Below are 11,823 nucleotides of genomic sequence, written 5' to 3' on the forward strand. Positions count from 1 at the left end.
AACAGCCCAACTTCAGTACCAGTAAGATATTAACTTCAATAACTCCAAGTTATTCCTTTTTGCTTGAGTATGAATATAAAATGTCTAAATTTAGCTAAATATATGTTCACAAACCGGAACAACACAAAGAAATATGAGCAATTTTCACATTTCTGAAGCCCCTTGCAGTGAAACGTTTGGGAAAAATAAGGATGAAGTAAATGACCTTTTTGTAATTGTTAAGCTTTATTTTCATTCAGCAGGCAGATTAAACTCTCTGATGGGCCAGCAGGTGGTATAACTCCATACTGCCCCCAAGTGGAAACACACCACACACTAGGAAACCACAGCTTCTGCATAATAATGAGGTGTTCTGTACACATTACATGTATTTCCAGAAAATCTGGAAATTTCCATCCTGGACTTTCCAGATATACTTGGGACATGTGTTTGGACTTTGGAACAAAACTGGAGTCCTTCATCCTAATAAATGGCAGAGAAGACCGAAGGATTTTTTTGGTTTTCATGTTGCAGTGACACTGTAGTAGGACAGCAGATCTCACTGTTGTGGTTGAATATGTCTCGATGTGGTGACAGCATAAACAGTGGTGACAACAATGTTTTCTACTTATCAAGTCCAGAGAGAAAATTATGGGCTCCAACTTCAGCCCCCTTCAACCTTAACTTTAAACAAGCAGCATGAAGATCGATCGATGTCTGTGCTTCTATTCAGTTTATCATACCTTGTGTTTTCAAATTTTCTTTCTCTGTAGGAATTTCCCTTCTTCATGACATAAAGAAGGATCATGTCACAGAAGAAAGCTCCCTGTTGAATGAAGTTGTGAAATTAGTGACTCATATTCCCTCTGCAGTCCAACTTTTATTTTTTTTGTTCACCAAACCAGAACTGGTACTTACAGCACCCAGCAGAGCCAGTCCTGAACCGACATTGATGGCTGTTGGGACGATACTGAACTTTCCAGCCTGAATCAAAGTAGAAAAAAAAAAAAAAAAAAAAAAAACCATTATTGTATTTTTCTATATGTTTCTGAATGGATTTGGAACCTTTAAATTGAAAAAAAAATCACTGCCCATTAGAGCATTTAACCATTAAACTTATCAAAGTGTTGAGCTCACCTTTCCATGCACCATGATGTTAAATCTGACACCGTAGACTTTAAACAGCGATCGATAGCTTTCCCCAGAACCGTTTTTAAAGTACCGAGCGTGTCTGTATGAACGAAAAGAAAGCAAAAAAGTATGGAGGCATGGAGGGATCTCGTTTTGGACCTTGAAACCAAACGCTGATCCCACCTGAAGTTAAATCCAGCAGCGACGGTCTTGTTGGAGACGCTGGTGTCCAGGCGGGTGAAGTGGTACTGGGGATGGCAGTGGGAGTAGCCTTTGTCCAGGTTACAGTCCCACTGTATGGACATGCCGATGGAACCACCCTGAAAACGGAACCAATGGACTTTATGGTGCCAAATATTTCTTGTTTGCTAACCTCCTCCTTGCGCTCGACCTCCTGACAGTCTGTCTCATACTAACAAGCGTAGCCATGTCCTGGAAGTTGTGTCCGGCTCGTCTCGTGATGTCTCCCAGTCGGAAGATGGGGCAGTAGGGGTGACGCTCTTCGTCGTATCGGCATCTCTTCAGATAGGACTCATCGGTTGTTTCCAGAACGTTGGACCTAAAAGTTGAGCACATTATGATGTTTTTTAATTCAATAATCAACCTAATGATGGATGGAGGAGTTCCAGTGGAAGTGGAGGATGAAGACTTACTTCGAAAAGGAGAATTTGGGGAATTGGATGAAATTCTTTATGTAGATGGTGAAGTTTTCAGCATTTGTTAGCAGAGGACCTCTGAAAAACATCATAACAAATATGTAAGGGAAAGATGAAACCTACAAATGAACCAACCGAATCGATCATTTAATTCTCACCACAATCAATTTCTGTATAAAAATTATCTATCTTAAGATTTTTTTTCTTTTTTAGAAAGAGTTCATAATTGTATTTGATGTGCACGATGTTAACACGTTTTTTTCTCCTTACTTTGGTTTAAATGCCCTCTCAACAGGACACCAGCCGTAGATTTCACAGGTACCTTTGGAGTGACCGTCTTTCTTCAAGCATCGACCACTTTTCATTCCTTCGGAGCGAAAAGTATAAATAAGAGTTTGAATCTGATCCAAGCTGACTTTCAGAGGACCATCTTTCTTCTTTCTTACCATTACCAGCCAAAACCAGCCTCCCCTCTTCACAGTCCTCGTCTCCTTGGCAGAGGCCATCCGCCACTTTGGGACTCTGAGAACAAGCAGAGAGTCATTTTTAAACAGTCGAATTAATCTCCTTTTCTCTGGCACAATTAGCAATCATATGATTAAAAAAAAAAAAAAAAAAAAAAAAGGTTAATATGAAGAATTTCTTTTGAACTAAGTTAACCTGAGTTAGCCAGTTTTCTCTAACTGGATCCAAAACTAAATTAAACCAAGGTTCTGTCACAAACTCATGACAAAACTAAATAAATGTTGACTAATATATTAATATCTTCACACAAAAAAAAGGCCTTTGAAAACATATTTGATTAAAAAAAGCACATTTCTAAAGTTTCTCTAAGAGTTTAACAGGATCGTATCTCTGACTCAGAGACTGAGTTTGGCACAATAACAGATTTATAGAAGAAATTATAAAAGAAAAAGACATTTATTGATGTTAATAGATACATAACTTTTTGTAATAGCTGCAAAACTGAACTCAACACTGTTTTAAAGTCACTCTGCTGTGGCTAACAGGATCATGACTCATGACACCGAGGTGCTTCTCAAGTGCTGCTGCCTTTCAGACTGTGGCCCTAACAGAGAGCCAAAGAGCAGACAAGAGCAGATTTTATGGATGTGCGCCACTGATGTTGGCTATTCTCCTCGGCTGCTGGCAGAGAGAGAGGCGGCGACCAGGAGAGTTTACATACCAGGAACCGTCTGGAAAGTTGTTGCTAAAGAGAAATGATGAACTGTACGAAGGGCATACACAAAGCCTTTAGAGGAAGACGCCAGTGCCAGCCTTTATCATATGGTGTGTGTGTCTTTTGGTTTTTCAAAGGAACTTTATAAGTGAAGTTATTACTGTTAAGTTTTTATTTATTATCATCACCTAGTGCAGGTGACAATTCCCCACAAGGAATTATTGTCATTAAAAGTAACAGACTGAGACCAACAGAAAAGTAATGTTTTCAATAAACTCCATTAAAACACACGACATTTGTTTGCAAACTTCTGTGTTTTTGCAACATGACTGATCCAGAGTTGCCGTGTGACTAAAAAAATAAATAAATGTAAACCAAACCAAGGCGTGCAGAGCAGCACTGTTTCCAAACAGCATGGCTGCACGCCCTCCAGCATATCTGCTCCTGCTTGAAGAACTGACGAACACTGCTGTGTAAAGCTGCTGTCAGGGTCACAGCTGACTGACAGTTGCAAAAACAAAGTGAGCAAACAGGGAAAACGACAGTCTACACAAAACTCTGACAACAGTAAAACTCATTTGCTGCAATGGACAAAATAAAGGAAATTTATTGTGGAAGTTCACAGTGATAATAGTGGCGTATTGTTAACATACTACTTTGTGTGATGTTGTAAAGCTGCATCGTGATAAACTCTGCTGTGCGGTATGACTTGCGACAGAAATCAGAACATAAAAATTGATCATGTAATATATATCGCAGCACACAGCATAATAAATTCACATTTTTTTGCTTTTTTCCCCCCTATAAAATCTCTTCTCACCTCGGCACAGTATCCCAGCTTCTGGTTTGGTGTTTCTAAGAAGCTGGTAACAACAAACAGAACAGCGTCTCCCTGTGTAAACAGAAGAAAAAAAAAAGGTCGTAACAATGGCTTCACATCAGAATCGCCTCCTCTTTCTCAACGTTCTCAGGCCCCTGATCTGGCACCAGATCCCCCCCTGCTGTTAGTTTATGTTCTCAGAATATGTGTGTGTAAGACAGACGGAGGAAGCTGCTTGAACACAGCATCCACAGTTACACCAACGTGGCCCACTTCCACAGATCCATGTCACAGCAGATGCCGCCACGTCGTGTGAGGCACTGTGCTGTGTTTGTCTTCACCTGAGGCGGGATGGCATAATCCTCAGGTCCCCACACCAGCAGACCAGACTCAGTGGTGTTTGTGACAGAGACCCCCTTCACTTTAGTGATGACGGAGCTCTGGATGGCCTCCTCTGTCTCCTGGTAGCCTTTCTTGGTGATGAAAACCCACCTTTGCATGAAAGCAGAAATAAAAACATCACACACACGTGCATTAGGCTGTGTAACATAACAGAAGAAAAGATCATGACAGTTTTTATGTTCTGCTGCAGCTTTACAAGGTTCCAAAGTTCAATGTAGACATGCAGTGCTTTCAATTTCAGCTACGTGCTTGAAGCTGCTGTTCTGTGAGAGACGTGTCTTTGGGTTTCCTTGTGGTTTGGATCTGTTCAGACCTTTGTGCATAGTGTCAATTTCGAGTGTCTTTTGATGTTGAAGGAAACTGTCCTCAGCGACACCTTGACTTTGTAATCTCTGTGGGAAAGTTCTACATTTTAAAATCCAGTCCAATCCACTTTGAGCACATTTACACAACAAAAACGTCTCCAAAGTGCTGTACGCTGAAAGAAAGAGCAATAAATAATAAAATCAAGGCATTCATTAAATGATACAATCAAACTGATAAACCCAGTAAAATAAAAAGACATGCAAGGTTAAATTTTATGATCTCCCTGCCATGGTTGATAGTGTTTTTGCTTTCCTTTTTTGTTGTTGTTGTTGTTGTTGTTTTTCACAGCAACGCACAGTCTTCCAACACTGATTTTACACTGACAGAGGAGGGTTGGAAATAATCCAGAAAAGTTAAACACCTGTAGGAATCAATAGCACCACCTTTCAGGACTTTGTTAGGATAGTTTTTGTCCTCTTAAACCTGCTTTTGAAGTAATTTACTAATGTTCTAAGCAAGCACTACAACAACAGCAAAAAGCTGGTGTTCCATCTACTTACCCAATGATGTAACCGATCACAGATAACTGGATGAGTCTGTACAAAATCCCCACTTTCTTATTCTTTGCGATGATGTATTTTTCCGTTTTGTAGTCGAACAAAGCCAAGAAGCGTCCTCTGCAGAAGCTCCCGGCCATCCTGCAGCTCCAGCAGTCAGTTCATGATGAGGAAGATGAAGAGCAGCAACAAGCAAATATTCACATGAGTTTCAGACCCAAAAACAACCCTGACCTGTATCTACCCCCGGTGAAGACGTGCAGACAGACTTCCTCCTGGTGTGAGGCAGGTCACGGCTGCCATCCCAGTCCTCTCTCCAGTCCTGCAGGAGACCCGCTGCCACCGCTAGGTGGCGCCACAGAGCTGGGATCGTTTAGGTGTTACGTCGAGTTCTGTCCCACTCTTTAATCGAATGTTCATCGACCTTAAATGAAATCATGAAGCAATCAAGAAATGTAAGGGGTAGGGGCGGTCCTGGCATGAATGACCCCCCGGGCGAGCAACCTCAATTAAAATAAATAAATAAACAAATAAATAGCCAAAAAGGGCAATAGGGCACGCAGCTATTTTCTTTTTATTATTTTTTTTATTAGGATGTCTTTGTTGTACACAAATTAACAAGTAGTGCAGAGTAGCATGATTGATTTATTAATAATTAATGATAATAACAGTAGTGATTGTTTTAATAATAGGACTACACACATGTTCACATAAGTTTAAAGATGACTTTCAATTAAAACACAATAACAACTATAACAACAATAAAGTGCAATATAAAGCTTGTAAACTTTGAATAGTTTAGTAGACTGGAATAGAAGAAAATTAGCAACAAAAAAAAAAGTTCACCAGCAGGCCAAAATTCCTTTTAATAAAGATTCAAGAAAAATATATACAACTCGAGAAAAACAGATGTCTTCTGGAATCAACTACAACAGCAAGAAGTAGTGCAACTTTCAATGTGTAAACATTGTATAGCTTAGTACACTGGAACAGAAAAACAAACATCAAAGGGACTAAAACTACAAGTAGGCTGCAACTCAACTCAAAAACAAACCCTAAATTTCATCCATGTTTTTTCTGTGTTTTCTAGTAACTAAAAATGTGCTTGTCTTGCTTTCATGTGAGCGATTCCTCATGTGTTAGTTTCTCAGCTGTGGTGGGGTTCATGCTTATCACTGCCGAACCAGAAAGCCGGTGTGACACTGATGATCGGAGGTGGTTTTTGAAAAGCTTCTCCCTGCCTCTGCCACAGTGACAGGTGAGAGCCTGTCCACAGACGGGCTGAACCAAATAGCTTTTATCTTAGCTCGTTGTTTAGGAATGAATATCACTTGAGTCTCAAAAAATACTTGTGTGATGAATGCATTGTATAGTTTCACGGTCTGAGTAAAAGAAGCCTAATATAGAGGCAACATAAGTTGGAGAACGATGCTAGAAATTCAGTTATCTTTCACTAACTGCGAGACCCACCCAGTCACCGGGAAAATGCCCCCCCCCCCCTTCGCCTACCTTCACTTGGTATATTCCACAGCCGCTGCTGTGGGATCAGGGCGCAGGTCCGAGTCTTGTCCAGGAGAGGGCGTCATCTGACATTTAACATCACACCTTTCAGAGGATGGGCGATAATGAATGAAAGTGTTTTTTTCTCTCTTTCTCTCACTCTCGTGCCGCCCCTTGTAGATTACCCCCCTGGCTGCCTGCCCCGCTCGCCCATATAAAGAAGCGCCTCTGCTAAGGGGTCATCCTCTGGAGGATGAGTGGAATTTAATAATCTGAATGTGTGTGAAAGTATATATGTGCATTTGTGTGTGCACATGTACACCGCAAAATTCAAATCAGTACATTCTCTTTTGAATGTGTGTGTATGCTGTCAATATGTTTTTGAGATGTCTGACATTATTCAAAACATCAAAACACTGTTGATGGTAACATAAATCAAAACTTGGTTGCCTTAAAGCTGCCACTATAGTTTCCAGCCTTCAGAGGCAGAAAAAATGTTCAAAGACAAATTACACTTCATTCACAATTTTATTACTCCGATTCAGCATGGTCTTCTCCTACCGTTAGTTTTCCCTTCTCTGTCTGTTTCTGAAAGAAGTGAGCATACTTTGATGCCCTGGTGATTTTTTTCCCTGTATTGAGCCCATCCTATTTGTACCATATATCCTATCCTACCATAGATCCTAACTTATGTGAACCTCAAATCCTAAACCTACTTCTCTACCCTCGAGGTCTCCACTGCCCTTTTAGCTTGTCATTTCACTGAACCTATAACCTGTGAACCTATACTGTATGTATTATTTTAAGTGTTCTGTACTGCATGCAGTGGCATCGGAGAGATTAGGGAAATAAGCTTCTGACTGGAAGTTTGCTGGTTTGCCACCTTTTTTTTTTCTTTCTGCTGTTGTCAGTGTGTTTCTCTTGTATTCTTTATTTGGTTTTAGTTTTTCTCCTCTGTTTTTCTCTACCTCTTTTTTCTCCTCAGTGTTTTGTCTTCCTCAGGTTACCAGACAACCCAGGGCAGCGTCACGTCTCAGGCCACTGGAGAGAGAGGCTGTCGTGGTCATGGCTGTGGTTACCCCACGCAGGCAGCAGCTCCCTGACAACGTCTTCTGCTGGTGATAGCTGATGGCATTTGGTGGTCTTTCATGTTTTATTTAAGACAAGACAAAAACACTTTAAAACACTTCCGTTTTAATATGAACCGACGTGGGGCTTCCAGTAGTGTGGCGGTTATCGCCTGTGTCTCCAACATGTACCCTGCAGTCATCAATAGCAAAACACAGAACGTCATACTCAGTGTTCATACAGATAACAGATATTTCAAGTGGTGATTAGTGCTGTTCGAAGTAAAACAGTTATGTACCAACCAAATCTCACCTCAAGTCAGCAAGAACACATTTACATTTTGACTTCACATGTGAGATTGTTAAACCTCATCTTCCACACATTTCTTGTTCAGAGTTTTGATTTCTAAATAATGAAAACATTGTGCGTTAAAGCAACACTAAGGAACTTTCAGTTTTGGTTGATTTTGGCGGCGCCAGTGGACAAAAGCGGTAGTGTTTTGCCTGAAGGAATACTACAGTTCCCATGAGGACTAGCGCGCGGCATCGTAAAATGCTGCTCCCGGTGGCGTGCTGTCAGACTGAACTCGCCTTCATTTGTTTCCAGTGGCTGTGTGAAGGATGGATAACGACGAGGTCATGAATCTAATAGTGTCTAAACAATGTTATATCATGATGTGACGCATGCCGTAAAGCAGTCCGCACATTTGGAGTTTTTTAGTGTGCAGGGTTCCTACCACCCTCCTCACAGCTGCTCAGTCCAAGTGAAAGCAATACTGACGCCCTCAGCCCGTGACAGAGGGGTCATTCAACTAGTTGTAAGTCGATGTATCATCACAAAAGATATTAAAATGTTTTATTAAGGTTGAAAAGTTCCTTAGTGTCACTTTAATCAAGAAAAAGGTCCGAAATGTCTGTTATCATTAAAGAGTACTATCATTGGTTTATCATTTTGCAAAAAGAACATTCAGTCTTTTTAATTCAGTTTAAATAAAGGGACAGACAACAAAGGTAAGACATGATAAAGCAAGTGATGTGATGTTTGCAATATTTATTTTTAATCTGATAAAGAACCGTGACAAGAGCCTTCAGACATCCCCTCAAGATTTTTTAGTCATAATGATTTTAGTTAATGATAGATAAATATATACTAGGTGTTGTATAACAAGAATGGTTACTGTGTGGCTTCGGCCTGTCTGGATGGTCAGACAGGCCGAAGCCACACAGTAACACAGACTTCAGAGTGAATAAGAGGATAGCACAGTTAGTCTCAGTATCCTAAAGCCTCTGTAATGTCATTGAGATCTTTTGTAGCAGCAGTAATTGTGCACTGCTTGTTCCTGAAACCAGAATGACAGTTTGACACTAAATTTTATTAATATAAATGATTCTTTACAGTAGAACAGTATAGTAAAAAATGGGGAGGTAAATTGCCAGGACATGGCTTTATTATTGTAAAATGTCTTTATAGCTTTTTGAACATCTTAAACAGGAAATAGGATCATGAATAAGTTTGTCAGCAATGGCCATGTTTGGCAGATAGTCTGAGAGTAGGATGGGTTTTAGTGGAAGATTTGCACAGCAAAGAGACACAAGATATAAAAATGATGATAGTGATCCATAAAAACAGATAAATGATGTTCCAATAATCTCGTTTTACATGTTTCTATAACTGAAATTGGTTTGTCCTACACTCTTTATTAAGTGGACTAAAACATTTATGAATCTTTTCATGTGTTAATCTTCATTGCATATTCATATAGAAAACAATATCGAGTTCAGTCAGAACAAACAGTGTCTCTGCTGTATAGCCACCAAGAGACAGTGTCTACAGTAAAAAAAAATTTTTTTAAATTCCATCCATCCATCTTCCATATTGCTTAATCCTGCTCCTGTACAGGATTGGAGCCAATCCCTGAGAGCCACGGGCGACGGCAGGATACACCTGGTCAGGTCACAGTCCATCACAGGGCAAACAGACAAACACACACACACTCACACACAGCTGCAAAAGAAGAGAGAAACACACTATCAAACAAAATCAATTGATTTTCTCTAAAAATATTATCTTGAAGAGTTTTTCTGAAGCTCTTGTTTCCCTTTAATGAACAAACATTATTGCATGTGTAGTAGGAAGTGAAAACTTTACCCTCGACTGTATATTTGACCAGACTCGCATAACCTATCCGGCATTTGCACTGCTTCATCACTCTGGTCCTGGAGCTGATCACAGACGACTATGAGCAAAGCCAGACTCACTCCTGAGTTCATCACAAATATGACAAACACAAATAGTCACTCTCGTATTCACAACTCAGTTTAGAGTTGCCAATAAACCCCAAGCTTCTGTTTCAGACTGCCGGAGGAAAATTACTAATGATCACGAGGAAGAAGAAGCAAACGCCACACAGATGGAACCAGGAATTCTCTCAAACATGGCTGTCTTGAGCTCATAGATGTCATGTCATTCACTGATAAGGTGCACATTCCTCTAGCACTTCAATCAGTAGTGGTGTGAATATGTTTGGTGACTGTTTAATTGGAAAATATGTTTGGGTGTGGATATTCTTCCTGATGAAATGTTTTCAGATGTGTTTGTTTCACTGGATATCACTGCATTTCCTCTCACCTGCATGGGCTGCAGGTGAGAGAACAATCAGTCCTGAAGCCAGTCCGGCTGATTGGAGCTGCAGGATAAAGCGGGTGTGTGGCCTCTGAGAGGTGGGGCTGTGAGGAGAGACTGTTTTTGCTGGATTGGCCTCTCATTTTTCTCTCTGATGAAGACATTTTTTGGGGGGAGTTTGATGGACTGATCATTTTTCTATCTTGCTGTTTTTTGATGTAGCCAAACAATTTTCTTACTGTCTATTTTGAAAACCTGGGACTCATTAAGTAGTTTCTTCCACTCACACTGCCTGCCATGTAGATCACAACAATGACACAGAATTGCAAACAACTGTGCAAAGAATGTCACGGCCAGATGATGGAGATAATAACAAAAGGTTGTGATGGTTAATTCATAATCAATAAGAAACAGCAAACTTCTAATAATAATGCATTGGTTTTATGTAGTGCTTTTTTTCACTGAATTCAAGGCCACTACAATATTCAGTTATTCCATACTTGATGGCGGTAAGCTACATCTATAACCACGGCTACCCTGGGGTAAATTGACAGAAACAAGGTTGCCAATCTGCCCTTCTGACCACCAACCAGCCACTCACTCACTCTCACACTGCATGATTTCCCATTTAGGCACAGATCAGACCGTACCCTGCTGAGCTTCCCAGATCTGACAGGGTGGAGCATCAGTGACAACAGCCTGAAAACTCAATAGCATTCAGCTTTCAAAAACAAATAGTTATCAAGATATTTAAGAACAAGCTGCTGAGGAGACTGACAGACAGCAGGAGATGAGAAACAGGGGCTTGTTTTGTTAAAGTTGTGTTCCCAAAAACTGGGTCTTGCAATCAGTTTTCCTTATCAGACATCATTCTGCAGAACATAGAAACAAGATTAGACTCTCCAAAACTAGACAAAGAAACAAAACATGCAAGCTGCATTTTCTATTTTATTTAAAAGAGGATTGTTATAGTGATGGTTCTATAAAAAACATTGGAAAATGTGTCCTCGTGACAAATTGTTTCTCTACAGCCTTTGATGTAGCAGGAACCATGTTTGGCAGATGCTGATAACCCTCACTTTTCTAACTTTTCACTATCACAAACGCTTTAAATATATCCTGCTTGCATAGTGAGAATGTAAATGAAAAATGAGGCAAAGTGCACACTATTATTTTTATGATTAGAAATTGTCATAGAGACAGCAGTCTCAGTTGCCACATGATAAATAGCTTTGGGGGGTTATTTTTTCTTTTAAGAGAAGCCAGTTGTCCACTTGTATCATTTGCACTGGTGCTGGGCTAAATAAAGACTTATTTATTTTACCCTTTACTGATAATGAATCCCATCTGCATGCTGCCGTCCACAGTATCATAAACACGTACTTGCAGATTACATGAACTTTCTTAATGTCCAGTGTTTGCTTAATTTTACTATAATTAAATTAACTATCTTCAAAATAAAGGAAACAAATGAACAATGGCTGTCAATCTTCATATGTCAAGTTATTGCGCTTGAAAAAATACAGGAACTCTGGCAAAATGCCCATTTTAACTATATTTATACGACCCATTACTGAAATTGACCATGTTATCCATCTGTCA

At 40.0% G+C, this 11,823-nt stretch overlaps 1 protein-coding gene across 1 annotated transcript in view; it reads right to left on the reverse strand.

Moving 5' to 3' along the window:
• Positions 1-5,339, reverse strand: part of LOC115400941 (P2X purinoceptor 5-like) — a 6,256-nt gene extending 917 nt beyond the window's left edge. Inside the window, exons 1-12 of the mRNA XM_030109024.1 lie at positions 5,266-5,339; positions 5,035-5,172; positions 4,108-4,258; positions 3,767-3,838; positions 2,213-2,288; positions 2,037-2,133; positions 1,764-1,844; positions 1,528-1,669; positions 1,294-1,430; positions 1,117-1,210; positions 898-963; positions 723-805 (exon numbers count right to left, since the gene is read on the reverse strand). Of these exons, the coding sequence (XP_029964884.1) occupies positions 723-805; positions 898-963; positions 1,117-1,210; positions 1,294-1,430; positions 1,528-1,669; positions 1,764-1,844; positions 2,037-2,133; positions 2,213-2,288; positions 3,767-3,838; positions 4,108-4,258; positions 5,035-5,171 (1,136 nt within the window). The 5' untranslated portion in view covers position 5,172; positions 5,266-5,339. The remainder of the gene's footprint in view (positions 1-722; positions 806-897; positions 964-1,116; positions 1,211-1,293; positions 1,431-1,527; positions 1,670-1,763; positions 1,845-2,036; positions 2,134-2,212; positions 2,289-3,766; positions 3,839-4,107; positions 4,259-5,034; positions 5,173-5,265) is intronic.
• Positions 5,340-11,823: the final 6,484 nt, after the last annotated feature.

Source organism: Salarias fasciatus, chromosome 14 (assembly GCF_902148845.1).
Source record: "Salarias fasciatus chromosome 14, fSalaFa1.1, whole genome shotgun sequence".
In the NCBI taxonomy this organism is placed as follows: Eukaryota; Metazoa; Chordata; class Actinopteri; order Blenniiformes; family Blenniidae; genus Salarias; species Salarias fasciatus.